Here is an 18358-nt window from a genome sequence, read left to right as displayed (position 1 = left end):
CCTCCCAGCTTGGTCAACTTGAGCGGGCTGTGTGCAATTTAATGACGTCACTTGACATGATTTCTGGGCCCTCATCCAGTGCGCAAAGTAATGCTGCCTACACACTACAGGATTTTCAAATCTTAACCGATTTTAAAAACATGAGAGACCACAGACATAAGGACAATTTCATCAGATTTTAACATTAAAATCGCCTGAAGGCACACACTAGACGATTCGGCCAGACTGCGAGACCACACACCAGCCGTTTGAAGTACCGACTCACAGCGATTCCAGCAACTAGACTGTAGGCTGTTTATATCCCACAAAACCGCAATTTCTTCACACACACAAACAACAGCAGATGGCTCTCCAAACATGCACCGAGCGGCGGGTCCACTTCAAGCAGCGCGGACACCCTCGCAAAATGAGATAAAACAACGTCCTGTCTGAGAGCTCATATTACAGCATATCCACTCCCTTGAAGCAAACAAACCGCTCCGCTCGGCACATGTTTGGAGAGCCATCGGCCGCTGTCCACCCTGTTTTAAGCTGTGAGGATGCTGCGGAGAGAGGAGCTACATGGCACTGCTGTTGCCACAACTCGTAGCGCTGCATTAACATCCGGGTATGACCGTCGACGCGTCCCGGTCTGCTCGCTCTCATTGGCTATTGCGGGTTCCGTCGGGAGACAGCCATCGTAAATATCAAACATGTTTGATATGCCCGATTCGAGATCGGGCCGGCTCCGATTCAATCAATAATTTATTGACACCAGACACTTGACAATTATTTTGACAAAAAAATCGGTTGAGACTAGCCTCGAATCGGGCCACGCCCCCCCGAGGGGAATCGGGCATTAAATCGGGCCTTTTATCCTCTAGTGTGTGGGAGGCATTACCTAGTACAGCTAAACCAGTCGCCCATTTGGGGTATTTCACACATGGGTAATAGATCTACAGGGAGTCTTCCAATAAGGAGAGGCTAAGTGGCATGCCTTAAATCTCTGTTTATATTCCTGCTTTGATTAATGTGAGCGCTTGTACCCGCGGCAGGCTCGTCTCCCCCGAGGCTCCCCCGAAGAAGTTCCTGGGCCTGGGCTCCAAGTTCCGCTACAGCGGCAGAACGCAGACGCAGACCCGCCGGGCCAGCTCCCAGATCATCAGACCCGCCCCCTTCTTCGAACGCTCTTCCAGCAAACGCTACAACATGTCCCGCAGCTTAGACGGAGGTAAGGAGTGCGCCCCCTAGTGGCCTTGGATTTAGTCTCTGTTGTCCAGTTTGCTTTGAGGTGGTAGTTTTAACTTTGCGAGGCAGCTGGATCTCGTGAGGAATCCATCCATTGCTGCCATTGGTGTATGAATGTGTGTGTGTGTGTGTGTGTGTGTGTGTGTGAATGTGTGTGTGTGAATGGGTGTGTGTAGGTACGTTGAGATGTTTCTGTGTAACAAACCATCTGGCGAGTCAGGTTAGAATACTTTATCACTGGCAAAAAGAAAAATCGGAGTTTTACATAATATGCAAATATGCAAATAGATATACCGGCATACAGTTTTGGAAGTGCTCTGCTAATTCTTCTTGGTTTTGTTTGTCTTTTCTGAGCGGATGGGAAAATAGCAGTAAGTCATTTGAATGAAGCAGCCCACCTGTGCGAATAGATACATACACTATTGGAAGAGCTCTGCTAATTTTACTTCTTTGTTTTGTTTGTCTTTTCTGAGCGGATGAAAAAAAAAATTGCAGTAAGTCGCCGCCACCTGTAGTTCCTGTGAGTAGAAATTATGCAAAATCGCTTAAGGATTGCAAATTAGCTTATTGTGCTCTTGAATAAGTAATTTCTTCTCAAAGTGTTTTCCACCTGAAAGCTGGGAAAGCTGACAATTCTGGCACATGTATTCACATCTGCAGCGACATGGCCACAATGGGCATGATAATGGCAATGTGCTGTAGCTATTCAAAATCAAATCCTTTTGTCCCGAAAAAGGCATTTTTTAAATAACATTTAGAATAACTCAAATGTTTCTTTGTTAGGTGTTGAACATGAAAATGGGCCATTTTGTTCTCTGTGAGTGCCCGAGTCTAAACACATTCACAACGAGTCCAGTCCGTTCCATCTGCGTTTTGTCTCTCGGTGCTCCAGCCCCCATCATGGAGAACCACGAGACCCTCATGAAGGACAGCGCGGCTGACGGGGCAGCTAGAGTCATCTCCAAGGGAGACCTCATCACCACGGTAACGCCAGAGAAGAAGGCAGAGGAAGAGAAGGCGGAGCTCGAGGATGCCCAGATGAGCGCTGACCCCGCCCCCTCCACCCCGCTCAGACACGACACCAAGGTACACACACACATTCAGCACACTCGCCACAGCTGTGTTTGAGTTGGATAGAAAGAACCTTTCAGAGGCTTGGATGGGGGGTTTTGAGGGCTTTTGGGTTCAAAGAACGTCATATTTTGTACAAACATGACTTGATTGTTTAAGATGCTTCTTGTTGGTGCTTACACACTAAGAGGGAATGGTGATATATATTTCCTCTCTCAGTAGCTGCTGTGTGACTTGTCTTTTGCAAGTCCTTTTTACAAGGTTATTTTCTTTTCTTTCTTTTGTTCTTCCTTAATGGACTACATGGCTGTTGAGAATAATATCCCAGATGCTTTCAGCTTACCCACTGCAGTAGACTAGGCCTAAGTGCTTCTCGTCTTGTGTGCCGCTTGACTAATTAGCTTTTCTTTTCTTGTCCTTCCTTTGACCCCACACTACACTCGTGTGTGTGCACTCACGCGCCTTCGCCCTCCTGCCCCCTTCGCTCCTCTCCATTTACACACATCTCACCTCTTCCCCTCACCTTCCTCCCTCCCCCCCCCCCCCCCCCCCCCCCCCCCGTCAGTGCTCACCTTGTGTGTACTCGTCCGACCCCCTCCGCTCTGAGCTCTCGCTCCCCTCCTCCCCCGTCTCATCCACCAAAGTGCGTCGGCGGCGCAGGGAGAACGCGGAGCGCAAACGGGCCTCGTCGGTCAGCCCGGCCAAGAGCGGCGCCGGGTGCCGGCGGCGGCAGGCCCGCGCCGACCGCAAGGCGGCGCTGCTGGAGGAGCAGGCCCTGCTGCTCTCGGCCCGCAAGCAGAGGCTGGAGCAGCGCAAGGGGCGCGGGGGCACCCTCTTCTCCTTCTCCCTGCACCTGCCCGACCTGTCGCACATCCTGGACGAGGACGGCTACCTCACCTTCCCCGACCTGGCGGAGATGCGCTTCCTCCCAGAATGCGCGCACTACTTCCTGCCCATCAGGTCGCCCTCGCTCATCCCCTGCTTCCTCTTCATCTTCTTCTTCCTGCTCTCCACCTCCTTCTCCGTCCCCTACGCCCTCACCCTCTCCTTCCCCCTGGCGCTGTGCCTCTGCTACCTGGAGCCCAAGGCAGCCTCGCTGACCGCCTCCATAGCCCAGGGCTTCCATGACCATGACAGTTCAGAGGAAGAGGAGGTGTGTGTGTGCGCGCGTTACGCCTGTGTGTTCCCAATTCCCGCCTCTGGCTTAGAATGACAAGTTCATTGTAAGAGTTAACCCCGTATATCCCGTCCTGTATCTCGCTCTGCTGTTCCCAGCAGTCCAGAGCCGACCTGGAGACTGTGTGTGTCCCAGTGTCTTGTCAGTTGTCCTACTTTCAGAACCTCATCTCTGCCTGGTCACATTCTCATCCTGTAGACTGCATCCCTCCCATCAGCATCACCAGCACACAGAGATGAAACATGCAAGTCTCACCAGTTCTTAATCGATGGATTGACTTGTATCTGCTCCACCTTAACGAGAGGGTTAGACACAAACCATGAGTGCCACGGGGGGATGCTCTACTCACAGTCTCGCACTGAAGTCAAGTTCAGCTTCTTGTTGATAGTCTTTACCAGTTTAGTTTTTAGCAGCCTCACTAACAAAAAGCTGTAGAACAATATCGCCATCATGCTGCAATGGGGGGGGGAATCCCCCATACAAATATTTAAAGACCCCAAATCCAGTCGAAATACTGTGCATTTATGGGGATTTGAAGAAGTCACCTATCCTCATTCCGTTACTAATCTTGCACGAAACCCCATATTTAACAATATTATAGCTTTGTGCCTAACCCTTCTCAGTGTTATCATCTACATTCACAGCTTTATAGTGTAAATAATGGAAACACACTCCACATACATCTATGCCCTCATTCAGTCAGTCAGTCTCTCGCATCGCTATCGGCCTCGAGCAAAACAGCACAAAGTCAGATCACTCTGTTTAAATCATACTCGTGCTCCAGGAAGCCACTCGGCATTTTAGGGAAGCAGTTTAGAGCGCAAAGTTGTGCTTTTCCCCTCAAGTAACACTCTTTTGAATCACAAATGGCAGCAGTGTAATATACTGTATGTATATGGTAATGCAGAGAGACTGACCGTTTCAAACATCCGCATCATCCTGTCATCCTGCATGGTGAAGAGGGGGGGCCTGAAAGTCAGGTTACTGTTCATCACCAAAATTAGCCAATCAAATTATTGTATGTCCAAAGTTGTATGATTACATAGTGACAACACAGCTAATGTATTACCTACCTGGACTGGATTTCAATTAATATTAGAACAGGATGTAGTCTTTCCAAATCCAAGGCGAACTCTATGATATTCTGTTTAAATGTTATAAGTGACTGACCGAAGGTTTCAACTTCCTCTGAGTCTGTTTTGCTTGCTTACTATATTGTTTTGCCCTTTTTAGTTCTTTTGCTGACCTGAATCTTTTGTGTTGTCTGATACTGTGAAGCTTACAAAAACAACCAGTGCATCTCCATGTGTGTCCATTTGTGCTTATTATGAAGAGTCTCTGTTGAGAAGTGATGCCTTTTCAAACGTTCACGAGCTGGCTTCTCTCGTTTTCTTGCTTGCCCGATGGGAAATGCTTTGGGTCTGTTGGGCAAAGCAGACCGACAGCGAACAAACTGACTTTGCCTTTGACGGAGAGACAACCGCCACAGAGGTTTGTACATGGAGGAAAGGCTCGAGACTTTAAGGCATGAGAGGAGAAGTGGTGGGAAAAGAGAAGTAATGCTGTCTGAATCATAGCTGGAATGTTTATTTCAAAAGATTTATAAATTATATCATGAAGTCCTGCATGTGAAGCATGCAATGCGTCTTGTTAACTACTGTTGACCCTTTAGTTTTTGGTCCCTTTAGAATTAAGTGCACACACTTAAAACGTAATATACACACACAATGCTTTTCTCCCGCAAGTTTTCTATTCTGTCACCTATTCTGTCTCTGCAATTTCTTACATGTCACTATGTCTTTCCCACTGTCCACATCCTCTCCTATACTGTTTTTCTCTTTTTCTACACACTAGGGATGCACGATCTATCGGCAATCATATCGCTGTTAGTCATTTTTTAACATATCGGCATCGGTCCGATGTTGCAATGTTAATATTGGTATACTGGTTAAGCCAAAATTGTCACATTGAGTTGAAACAATGCGGTAAATCTATGATTTATGGGCTTTTCCAAATGTTTAGGAAATAAAGAAAACACATTACTTTTTCAAATCCAGTGAGTCCACTGTTTTTTCAGTGTGTACAAAATTTGATTCTCATAGAAATGTGTTTTATACAGATCATATCGACATCACTAAATATCGTTTATCGGCCATAATGTTAATATCAGTTATCGGTATCGGCCAAAACTTTCATATTGAGAAGAAAGAACAATGCAATAAATCTATGATTTATGGGCTTTTCCAAATGTTTTGGAAATAAAGAAAGACATAACTTTTTCAAATTCACAGTGTTTACGTGTGTTTTCAGTAAACCATCATAGAAACTTGTTTTCATACAGATCATATTGACATCGGTACATATCAGTTATCGGCCAACATTTTCATATTGGTGCATCCCTCCCTACTACACACCACCTTTCCCCTCTGTTATCTCTCCTTGCTATTTCTTATTGTGCGCTCTCTCTCTCTCTCTCTCTCTCTCTCTCTCTCTCTCTCTCTCTCTCTCTCTCTCTCTCTCTCTCTCTCTCTCTCTCTCTTCCCGTCTTGCCCTCTGTGTCTTCTTGTCTCTTTTATCGGTGCTTCTCTCTGTCTCACGCTGTCTGTGTGCTGTCTCTTTACCTGCTGTCAGTCGGAGGCAGAGGAAGACTCTGAGATGCGGACTCAGGTACACTGGGCTGCCTTCATGGCCCAGCTCACTGCATCACATCACGACCGGCTGCACTGAGCTCCCCACACCAGCCATCAGTCACTTTGTGCCCGCCTTCCTTCCTTCTGCTTTGCCTTTGCCTGCTGCTGTTGACTCACACTCACACGCCCTCACTCACACGCCACACTCCAGACTCACGAGCATCCAGTCAGCCCTCACCACACTCCAGACTCAGGAGCATCCAGTCAGCCCTCACCACACTCCAGACTCAGGAGCATCCAGTCAGCCCTCACCACACTCCAGACTCACGAGCATCCAGTCAGCCCTCACCACACTCCAGACTCAGGAGCATCCAGTCAGCCCTCACCACACTCCAGACTCAGGAGCATCCAGTCAGCCCTCACCACACTCCAGACTCACGAGCATCCAGTCAGCCCTCACTCACACTCCAGACTCAGGAGCATCCAGTCAGCCCTCACCACACTCCAGACTCAGGAGCATCTAGTCAGCCCTCACCACACTCCAGACTCAGGAGCATCCAGTCAGCCCTCACTCACACTCCAGACTCACGAGCATCCAGTCAGCCCTCACTCACACCCCAGACTCAGGAGCATCCAGTCAGCCCTCACTCACACCCCAGACTCAGGAGCATCCAGTCAGCCCTCACTCACACTCCAGACTCACGAGCATCCAGTCAGCCCTCACTCACACCCCAGACTCACGAGCATCCAGTCAGCCCTCACTCACACTCCAGACTCACGAGCATCCAGTCAGCCCTCACTCACACTCCAGACTCAGGAGCATCCAGTCAGCCCTCACTCACACTCCAGACTCAGGAGCATCCAGTCAGCCCTCACTCACACTCCAGACTCAGGAGCATCCAGTCAGCCCTCACTCACACTCCAGACTCAGGAGCATCCAGTCAGCCCTCACTCACACTCCAGACTCAGGAGCATCTAGTCAGGCCTCACTCACACTCCAGACTCAGGAGCATCCAGTCAGCCCTCACTCACACTCCAGACTCAGGAGCATCCAGTCAGCCCTCACTCACACTCCAGACTCAGGAGCATCTAGTCAGGCCTCACTCACACTCCAGACTCAGGAGCATCCAGTCAGCCCTCACTCACACTCCAGACTCAGGAGCATCCAGTCAGCCCTCACTCACACTCCAGACTCAGGAGCATCCAGTCAGCCCTCACTCACACTCCAGACTCAGGAGCATCCAGTCAGCCCTCACTCACACTCCAGACTCAGGAGCATCCAGTCAGCCCTCACTCACACTCCAGACTCACCAGCATCCAGTCAGCCCTCACACACTCCAGACTCAGGAGCATCCAGTCAGCCCTCACACACTCCAGACTCAGGAGCATCCAGTCAGCCCTCACACACTCCAGACTCAGGAGCATCCAGTCAGCCCTCACACACTCCAGACTCAGGAGCATCCAGTCAGCCCTCCATCCACTTCACAGACTGCTGCTTCTAAACATACCATTCCAGCTCATTGCCCAACTGCTTTTCTTTCTACACGGTGGAATGATTTTCAGGTTTCTGTTGCTGCACCTTACGTTTAACAATCAAATGGATTGTACAGTACAGTATGCGGGAGGCTTGGGCAATATCCAAAATGTCATATCGCGATGTAGTCCCGCCCAACTATCAATAGCTATACTATCAGCTAGCAATATACGTTATCGTCTTTTCTTTTTTTACATATACATAATTGTATTGTTGTATTTTATGTTTCTTTCTTTTAAACAACTTTATTGTATTTTATTTTCAGGTGAAGTGCATTTTCTTTTCAAACTAAAAGACCCACGTTGCTGCCACTAAGATAACAGCAGTTCAAAGGTTAAGGTACAATGTGCAGTAAGCAAAGCCGTGAATTGAGGGTCAGACTCAGCAGGAAGGCAGACTGTAGTAAACTGCATTTCTTATTTAATTTTTTTTTTTTCAATAGTCGATACTGCGAAAAATAATGCATATGGCGGCAAATATTGTGATATTCTATATTATTGGATATTGGCCCAAGCCTACTATGCCCTTTTTATTTTTTTTCATTTGTGGTACAATAACTCTTCAGAGAGTTGACTTTTGACCATCATGTCATCATTCACAGCCATAGAAGACAAAACTCCCGATCTCTCCCAATGAAACCTAATCAATTTAGCAATTTAGCAATTTAGCATGGCGTAGCCAACTTTAAGCTGACAACTTCCTCTCCCCTCTTTTGTCTTTACAGTATAGTTTCATAAGACGAGTAAAAGGGGAAAACCTTTTTATCAAGCATAGTAATCTGATGCTAGAGGTTGGTAAGAGAACAATGCATGATCTAAGTATGCATGCAGGTACTTTGATGTGAAGAATCCTAACTGGACTGCTGTTGAATACGTTTTAACTCACCAGTAGCTGCCTGGTACTTTGTCTGGATTTCCTGTGTGGAAGTATAATAATATCTAATAATAATATATAATCTCTACCATAACAGAGTGACTTTACTGTGGGCATCCAAACTCATTTGTGTGAGTGATAAAGAAATAACAAAATGGATCTGATTAAGTCAAGGTTTGCAGAGGTTTGGAAGTGTTGAAGAGAATTGGGAGTGTTGTACTAAACACAAAACTATGCATGAAACCATTTATATTCATTTGAATTGAGCTCGCCCTAAATGCTGTCTTAGCATTTAAGCACAAGCTACTGTATTTGTTTTGCTGTTTTTGTTAACAGCCACCACATGGATGGACTTTTTGCCATTATTTTGGCTGTATATGCAAGATAAGGTCGCCTGCACAGCCTCTCTAACAGGCCCATGAACTGTGTCAACAGTCAGGAGTTGTAGGATGCAGTTGATTTAGGTCTACATCAGCTGAGGGTCCAGGTTTACACCTCAGACTGCAACTACACTGCCAGTGAAACGTTTGGACACACCTGACTGAATGTACCATGTATTTATTAACTTAAAGCCATTTTGACCTAAATGCTTGAAATTTGTTTTTAGACAAACAGTGAAATTGATGCCTATGTATGAATTTCTTTCCAAAGCCTTTGCCTTTCTATCAAGGCAAAGGACGGCTACTTTATTAATCTAATTATAAGAGCTTTTATTTACTTAAAACTTTTTTGGTCACTGCACAATTCATTTGTGTCATTTCATAGTTTTGATGTCTTTACTGTTATTCCAAAATGGGACCATTTGTAAAATAAAGAATAATGGGTGTGTCCAAACTTTAGACTGGTAGAGTCGTATAGATCTACTGCATTCTACGGTACCCCGACTTTTCTCCCCCTCCATTGTTCATTGGATGTGCAAGCTACCGTTGCGTCACTTAATCAAAGCATGGCCGCCGATACGTTCCCTCCGCGCCGCCCCGTGGCCTCATCTCTCCCTGTATCGTGGTTGATGGGCTCCCGCAGGACACGGAGCCGCCCGACGAGCTGGTCAAGCACCAGAGGGACATCAGCGAACTGAAGCGCTCCTTCCTGGAGACGGGCGACAGCAGCCCGGGCATGACGGAGTGGGAGAAGAGGCTCTCCTCGTCGCCCGCCCGCTCGCCCAAAGCAGACGAGGCACCCATGATCGAGCCGCTGCACCCACAGGATGTAAGCTGCTGCCCACGGCAGGCTCATTTGACGGCACGTGTGTGTGGAGCGTGACTGAGGAGTCTCATACATTACACACACACACACACACACACGATGGCTAGGACATTCACACGCAGGACACTCTCATACATTACACACACACACACACACACACACACACACACACACACACACACACACTGGCTAGCACATTCACACGCAGGACACTCATACATTACACACACACACACACACACACACACACACACACACTGGCTAGCACATTCACACGCAGGACACTCTCATACATTACACACACACACACACACACACACACACACACACACACACACACACACACACTGGCTAGCACATTCACACGCAGGACACACTCATACATTACACACACACACACACACACACACACTGGCTAGCACATTCACACGCAGGACACTCTCTCAGAAGCATTTTTGTAATGAGAGATATTTTATATTCATTAAGGGTCGAAGGGCAGAATATTTTATATTCAGAATCAGCCTTGCGCGGTATATTTCATATTCCAGATGGGTCTTGTGCATATTATAAGAGAATATGGTCACTTTGATGGACATTTGAAGGAAATTAATCTGTGTAAAGTCATACAGAGTTTGTGCGTGAATAAAATTGCACATTTGAATCCAGTGAGTCTGTGTGTGTCTCTGCCCATATTGCTTTATGTCTTCACTGTTTCTCATCAGCAGCTGATTGACATATGAATAATTTGCCTGCGTAGTGGAAGGTGCAGTCATTACTCAGTCATATGATTGTGTGCAGGAGTTCCGAGTAGTTTTAGCAAACGTCCTCTTCCTGTCCTTTACGTGTGTTGGGCAACATGTTACATGATCTGATGTGATCACGCAGGATGCAGGACTTCCACTAATTACAGTCTTTTGAAGACGAATCGCTAACATCAAACGAGTCCGGCTGGTTGAAATGAAAAAGGTGCTGATTCTCTGGAGGAGCTTTGGGATACAGATCTCCTTCATGGGAAGCTGCAGCCATGGCAACACTGGACATGTCCTCTCTATTATCTACCTTGTTCTGAATGTCACTTTGTTTTGTCTCTGCAGACTAAAGATGAGCAGCCTGTGGGGGAGGAGACAAAACAGGAAGTGGAAGCTAATGCCACGGAGGTAAACTGCAGCTAATTAGCTTCTGACACTTAAAACGTGAGCTTGTTTGTGTATTACTGTGTTTCTCTTTGCATTTGTATCTACTTTGTATCTACAGAGCTCCATACGTATCTGGACATTGGCACAGTGTTTTGATTTTTTTGGGATCTTATTACTTTGGATGTGAAAGAGCACAATTACTGAGGTAGAAGTTCAGATTTTTCAGCTTTAATTTTAGTTGTATTCATGCATGTCAGGTAAAGTACTAGACTCCTTTTGGGATATGGTTCCACCTTTTGTAAATGTATAATCTATGTAAAGTATCACATGTTGCACCATTCACAGTTCTATGAGGTAGTTCTGCAATTTCTGTGCAGGGAAAAGATGTTAAGATGCATCAAAAAGTGCATCTTTGTCCACATACATATCAAGCCCACGATATAAATGTATTTTATATTATGTAGTTTCTCTTGAGCTCAGTTATGTATTGGATGTGTGTCTCTACCACTTAATTCCCTTTTGTGTATTAACTTGGAACAACCTAGTGTCAATAAGCCAAGTGTCTCCCCCCCAGGCAGCAGGATATGTGGTGAAATACGTGATGGATAGTAACATGACCGATGGGGCCACCTCGATTATCAGTCTGTCCACCACCATGGACGACGACGTCTTCATGGATGGGATCCTCAGGGACGAGGGGAAGACCCCCGACTCCCAGGACGAGCTGTCGGAGAGGTCCGTGGTGAAGATCAGCCCCGGAGCCGTCAGACAGCAGGTGTCCCAGGCCATCAGCGACAAGCGAGGGACCCTCATCATTCTGAAGGATGCGGAGGACAAGACGGACACCGACGGTGGAGAGGTGGACACTTCTACTGAGAAAGGAGAGACCGTCGTCTCTGACGAGTTCCTCTCTGCCTCCGAAGAGAAAGATGTACCAGCCATCGAAGAAGACACCGCCGTCGGGATAGACGCCAAGACAAGTCCGAAGACGGCGACCAAAAGGTTTGACGTGACTAAAGGGATCGGCTCGCCTAAGAAGGCCATGGCTTCATGGGTTTCTGAGGTGGTCCAGGGGTCAGACGTCACCTGCGTGTCAACAAAGGAAGTGAAGGAGACGAAGACCGTTGAAGGGGTCCAACTGAAATCCGAAATCTTCACGTTTGAGGACTTCCAGACTGACCAATCAAAGTCGAGCCCGACCACGTCTCAGATTACTGTTACTGAATCCTCAGCTACATCCTTAGCAGTGGTACTGTATGACCAAAAAACAACAACCTGGTCTTGGCTACTGTACCTCCCTCCACATATCCACCACCACCACCACCCGCAGTCTAATCCCCATTACCTTCCCTCCAGCAGTAGCCAAACCAGTTTAACAACAATATCATCAACCGCTCTGCATGGCTAACGGTCCCCAAACACCAAGTGTTTACTCTGACACTTGCCACGCCACAGGTTTCTGTTGCAATCAAGCGCTCCGCTTCTTTTGGAAACAAGTGTTTTGGGTTCTTTCTTTCTTTTCTTTCATTTTCCCTTTTTTTGTTGACAGCTAAAACAGCTTACCTTACCTTACCTTACCTTACCTTACCTTACCTTACCTTAGCAGCTGGCTCCAACAGTTGATAAGGAAGGAAAGGGGGGGGGGGGTTCTTGTTTGTTTTGACTATTTTGCTCAGCAGCGCCATCCTTTCTTTCAGCTCCCCCCTAAAGCAGTGACTTCATAGCCCTGGCTCGGTGCCACCGCTGCAGCTTTCCCCACCTCACTCCAAAAAAACCTGTACCTCGTTAACAAACCAGCTAACAGGGAACAAGATTGTATGGGTCTGAAAAGAGATGTTCAAGTCTTCTGAACTAACAGTTTTTCAAATACAGATTTCCTGGAAATTCTCGGTGGCTACAGTAATTCTAAAACAGGATTTTTGTTTGATGTTTTAGGATTTCAGTTCAACTTGGTGTTAATGTCAATGGATTTAATATTCTCACTACACAATAGAATGTGTACCATACCCATACAATGCAACATTTATTTATTTTTTCCTCTTCCATCTTTTTTCACATTCTCTCTATTTTCTCTTTGTCTGGTGTTCACTGTGTGTCTATTTTGACTCTCCTCTCTTTGTCTTCCTTTCTTTCTGTCTGTCCCTCCGTCCTTCTGTCTCATCAGTCTACGCTGGGATGGGTCTCCTCTTCTCTGAGTCCCACCTCACAAAAGGTGACCACTCCCTTTCAGAATAAGGCACTGCAGTGGTGCTGGTTTACATGCAAATCTACGTTGTTTTCTACCTATTACATCTACTGTATCTGGTTGTTGTATACAATAAAAGCCATAACTGCTTTCCTCTTAACAGGTGTGATGTGAGACTACCTTGTGCTGTATGAATGTTCTTAATGCAAAAACTAATGAGACAATTATCATTCACAGACATCAGCTGAGCCAGAGGAGGAGGCGGGGGTTGCCACGGCGACGGAGGCAGTGCCAGCCGAGTCGACGGGGCCTACGGTGAATATCCCGACCACAGAGGCCGCAAAGGCCGAGCTGCTGCACACCGCAGTGGAGGAGCTAGAGCTCACAGCCCAAACGCTGTCAGCAGAGCCTGTAGAGGTGAAGCTAGTCTGCACTGTAGTGTCCCAGATGAGAGTGAGTGAACAGACGCCCCCGGAGGCTATTAGCGAGAGTTGCGTAGGAGATGGACCAGCTGACTCTGTCGTTTGTGAAAGAATTGGTGTTCCAGGTGCGGCCGCGCTATCAGGAGGACGAGTTCAACAGGGTGCATCTGTGGAGTCGGCGGTGGAAATGCAGCTGATAGGAGCAGCGGAGGCGGGCGATGATAGCCTGCATGATGATAATGCCTCGGCAGAGTCTGCAGTAAGGAAAAGTGAGGAGGGAGTGGACGAGGAGGGAAAAGATGCAGGTGAGGATGGAGAGGTGGCGACGGTCAAAAACGAAGACGAGTGTCCCGGCTTCACTGTCGAGCCTGTAAACACAGATGATGGTGGAGGAGAAGAGGAGGAGCTGCCTTCACCAGAGGAGGAAAACTACCAAGGGGAAGCAGGGGAGAGCGGATTGGATCGGGGAGTACCGTTGCCGTGCACAGATGTAGAAGTCGCCAAAGAGAGAGGCCACACAGAGGTGGATGGCAAGAGAGTCCAGTTCTCTGCTGAGGTGCAGTACTTCAAGGGAGAGCTGTTTCCCACGGAGTTAGAAGATGCCATTGAGGAGGTGGAGGAAGAGGGGGAACACTGTTCACTGGCAGACCTTCAGCGTACAGAGGATGAAGAGCAAGAGAGCTTTCCAGACAGCTCAAAAAGTTCACTCTATGAAAAAGAGAAATACCACCATGCACTGGTAGACGGCTCAGACTACGAACTGGAGAGGACAGAGGAAGAGAGAGAGGGAACAGAAGATGGACAGATACGGGAGCAGAAGGAAGAACCGAATTTGAGAAGGGCAGAAAACTGTGGCAGTAAAAAAATGGCAGAACAAGAGAGAGAAGAGCTTATGGCACCAGAGGAAGAAGACGACCAGACTGAAGTATTGAAGGAAGAGGAAGTAAACGAACACGAGCAGAGGTCAAGCTTAGGAGATGTGTCTCGGACTCAGCCGAGCGCCACAGAGGACGCGCTCACCCCCGCACCTCCAGCCCCGCCTCTGTCGGAGGTAACCCTACCCCAGCTCCAGGGCCTCAGCCTGGGCCACATAACCTCACCGCCCCCCCCCCCCTCCCCTCTGGCCCCACGCAATCTGCCACTAATAATCAAGGGGCAAAACTCAAAACCAAAAGCATGGACTTCCATCTCAACTTGCTAACTTCACTGTTTTGTCGCTGAGCAGATCAGGGAGCCTATGAAATGGTGCACACACACACTTGATGGAACCCTTGTGATTTGCATTCTCCTCCTGGTTGTTCACACTGCTTGAGTTTCCTATGCTTCACTGGATTAGGGAGCCTAATGCATGACTGCATGCTTTGTTTGGGCATTTATGCCCTTAAATGATTGTCATTGGCTTAGTTTCTGAGCATGCGGCATTTATTTGTGTCAATTTGATTCTATTTGCAAACGGTTTGCTGTGGAGGCGGGGACTATTTTAAGAACACAGCCACACAACAGAGCACATCTCTGCCACAAGGTTGTGATTTTCAGGCCCACAACACCTCATTTCTCTTTGGAGAACTAGAGCACCCACCGTTGTGGTATTTTTCACACCCTTTTCATTTCTTTTTGCGCCCATCTCTCCCAGAGTCCCAAAGCCGTGCAACAGGCTGAGCCGTGTACCAAAGAGGTTCCTGTGGTCCACACCGAGACAAAAACCATCACCTATGAGTCTGCAGAGGTATTATGACCCATAGATATATATAAAGGCTAGATAGCTTACCCGCGCTGCCGGCCAATGGAGAGCGACGCTGCTGACTCCGCCTTAAGCCATCTAGCCTTTATATATATCTATGTTATGACCTATATAATACTTCAAGAAAATGTTTCTTTGTGTGCAGTCACCATTTTTGCCTTGATGTATCTGGTGGATGGATCACTGACATCATCAGTGATTTATGACATTACTGATGACATCAGTGATGTCACTGACATCAGTGGGACAAAAATTGAAACCGAACAAACAGACAGAGCCCACATTGCCCCTTTTATATAGGTGGATGGATGGATGGATAGATATATAGATAGATAGATAGATAGATAGATAGATAGATAGATAGATAGATAGATAGATAGATAGATAGATAGAGTAGAATAGATGGATAAGCCTTTACGATCACCCAGTACAATCAATCAGGTGTGTCCAAACCTTTTTACTATATATATATATTTTTCCCCCCACAACTTGGAGCCTTTTATTCCCTACTGGACAATTTTGGAAGATGCAAGAAAATGCTTGAAGAAGGGGAGGGCTGTTTGATTTGACCAGTAACCACCAGTCTGAAAATCTAATTCAGTGTGTAGTTTGATTATTTTTCTACTATGCTTAGAGCGTACAAAACGTACAAAACGTCTTTTCACAACGGATTGTGTGATTTTCAACAGGTCGACACCAACGGCGACGCAGACCCCGGGGTGCTACTGAGCGCACAGACCATCACCTCGGAAACCACCAGCACCACCATGACCACACACATCACAAAGGTCAGGGGTCATCAGCTGTCCCCCCCCCTTACAGCCTACATGTCTAAAATAGAGTGGAAATGGGAAATTAGTTTCCAATGGTTTGATATATCCATCGTACCACCACCATTTTGTTCCCTGAAAACAGCCAATGAAAGCTGACAAAATAAGCTATATGGATATATGATTTGTGTATGGTGTTTGAGGCAGGACTTCCTGTACTCTAAAAGGTAACGAGCCTCATTTGCCCATAGCAAGCGCTATTTAGCATAGCATCATTTTTTTTCACCTTTCACAAAAGTATGTGTATCTTTTGAACAGAAAATGATCAATAAATTGCATTCTGATATCTGTTATTACCCACAACATGCTGGACAGTCCATACTCTAATTTGAACATTAAATGGTGGAAAAGGCAAATATTTCTGAGAAAACTGAATTAATTTTAATTTGAGAGGTTTTCTGTTAATTTAAAGATTGATTGACAAGCATAACGTGATTTATAGGCCTACTACCTGAAAGTACACAGTCTCCTCTTAACATGATGTATACAGTTTTATTGTATGAGATTGTCTGAGCAGACAGTAAGCAATTATTATTATTTTTTTATTATTATTATTATTATTTTTAATTATCAGGACTAGAAAGGGGCGTGAAATGTCCCCCCTCTGCGTGTTGCCCAATTAGAAACTTGTAAAGAAGTGGGGGACAGGAGTCTGATAGTACGGGGATACGCATCATTACACACTGCCGGCCCGGGGAAAAGGGCAACTCAGCGTCTCATGTTGCGTTTGCTGCAGATATCATCCCCCTCTCTGACCTACATTTCTAGAGGTTTTCAGTAACATTTTATAGCTCACGACATGTATTAGCACAGAGGTCCTAGCAAACATGAACACAGCGCTGCACACGCTACACGTAGGAGCACATTTCAACCAGCAGGGGTGGATGGTGAACCAGATGTAATCCCTGAAATACTGATGCTAGCACATTTGTGCAGAAATCTTAAAATTGCACAAGACAATTTCACGTTTGCGGCTCCATATGTCAGTGATAGGTAAGGAAAAAAAATCTACCTCAGAAAAAGAAACAAAACCATGTAATGTTATTTCAATAAACTGCACACAGGACAGTCTGGCTGGCCTGTGATCACTTTATACCAAAGGAAACCAAAGAGATTTAGAGTCCAGCTTTGGCTGGATAGAGTACTTTCTCACTGCTGTTTAACAGACAGTTTGTATTTCACTCGTTAGTTTCAAATAAGTCCATTCCTGTGGGTGGAGAAGTGGACATACCAAACACCATGCAGAATTTGGGCAAAACATGGCAAGTCTATGCAGTTTCAATTAGTGGGGAAAGTCAACTCTTATTTTTTATATGAAAAATCTTGCTTAGTGCGGCTTTATTATGGTTATTATGATGACCAGAATTGATGTTTATTACCATAGGCGAGGTTTGTTTATACAGTATATATTAATTTAGCAGTCGTCTTTCTGTTCTGTGTTGGTCAGACGGTGAAAGGAGGAATATCAGAGACGAGAATCGAGAAAAGGATTGTCATCACAGGAGATGCTGACATCGACCATGACCAGGTCTCTGCATAGCTCCCCTTACAATCCTCCTCTGTAGTGTTTCATCTTTGTTTTCTCTCCACCCGCACCCTCTTCCTCCTGTCTCTCCCTCTGTGTCTCTCTCTCTCTCTCTGTGTCTCTCTCTCTGTGTCTCTCTCTCTCGTACCGTCAATGATTGGATTTGCACAATGACTAAGAAAAAGTAAAACGCTCAACAGGGATGCGCTGCAGGCCCTTCACTTACCTGTTCCCCACCCAATAATAGGCTCGCAGCCATGTGATGCAGAGCGGCTTAGCATGTGACATTTTACAAAAGTCTCCTTAACTTGTGGTGTGAGTTTAACAAGTATTGCGAGTATTACAAATGTAACTAATAGTGGCTTCCGTGTTGGCATATTTACTTACAATCCAACATCCCCACCTCCCACCCTGTTCTCTGTCTCCCCCTGGCGGCCCCTTCTGGCACTGCACCCCGTGTGTAGGCTCTGGCTCAGGCCATAAAGGAGGCTAAAGAACAGCATCCTGACATGTCAGTGACCAAAGTAGTGGTACATAAAGAGACAGAGATCACGCCAGAGGAGGGGGAGGACTGACCCAGGTAAGAGAATGAGGTCCCCAGTCCCGGTCTGGTCTGGTTTTGGTCGGGTTGAGCTTGCAAGCTGGTCTCCGTTCTGGGCATGCTGCTTTCCCATCAGTACTTCCTGTCTGCTGTCACTGGCACAGACAGCTGTGCCTCTGTAGCACTAACCGCCAATGCATCATGCTGTCATCATCCCAGCCCCGCTACCCCAGCAGGGAAATTTTGCCTTGTGTGTGTGT

The 18358-nt window shown here is 46.6% G+C and overlaps 1 protein-coding gene across 1 annotated transcript in view; it reads left to right on the top strand.

The window, feature by feature from the left end:
• epb41l3b (erythrocyte membrane protein band 4.1-like 3b) overlaps positions 1-18358 on the top strand; it is a 57244-nt gene that overhangs the window by 34941 nt on the left and 3945 nt on the right. The window contains exons 11-22 of the mRNA XM_083659560.1: positions 1035-1210; positions 2120-2313; positions 2864-3451; positions 4913-4966; positions 6107-6142; positions 9536-9721; positions 10813-10875; positions 13277-13456; positions 15095-15187; positions 15892-15990; positions 17480-17560; positions 18022-18137. Coding sequence (XP_083515686.1) covers positions 1035-1210; positions 2120-2313; positions 2864-3451; positions 4913-4966; positions 6107-6142; positions 9536-9721; positions 10813-10875; positions 13277-13456; positions 15095-15187; positions 15892-15990; positions 17480-17560; positions 18022-18132 — 1861 coding nt within the window. The 3' untranslated portion in view covers positions 18133-18137. The remainder of the gene's footprint in view (positions 1-1034; positions 1211-2119; positions 2314-2863; positions 3452-4912; positions 4967-6106; positions 6143-9535; positions 9722-10812; positions 10876-13276; positions 13457-15094; positions 15188-15891; positions 15991-17479; positions 17561-18021; positions 18138-18358) is intronic.

The sequence above is a fragment of the Poromitra crassiceps genome (assembly GCF_964638095.1).
Source record: "Poromitra crassiceps genome assembly, chromosome: 23".
Taxonomy (NCBI): Eukaryota; Metazoa; Chordata; class Actinopteri; order Beryciformes; family Melamphaidae; genus Poromitra; species Poromitra crassiceps.
This window is presented reverse-complemented; position numbering and strand designations above follow the sequence as displayed.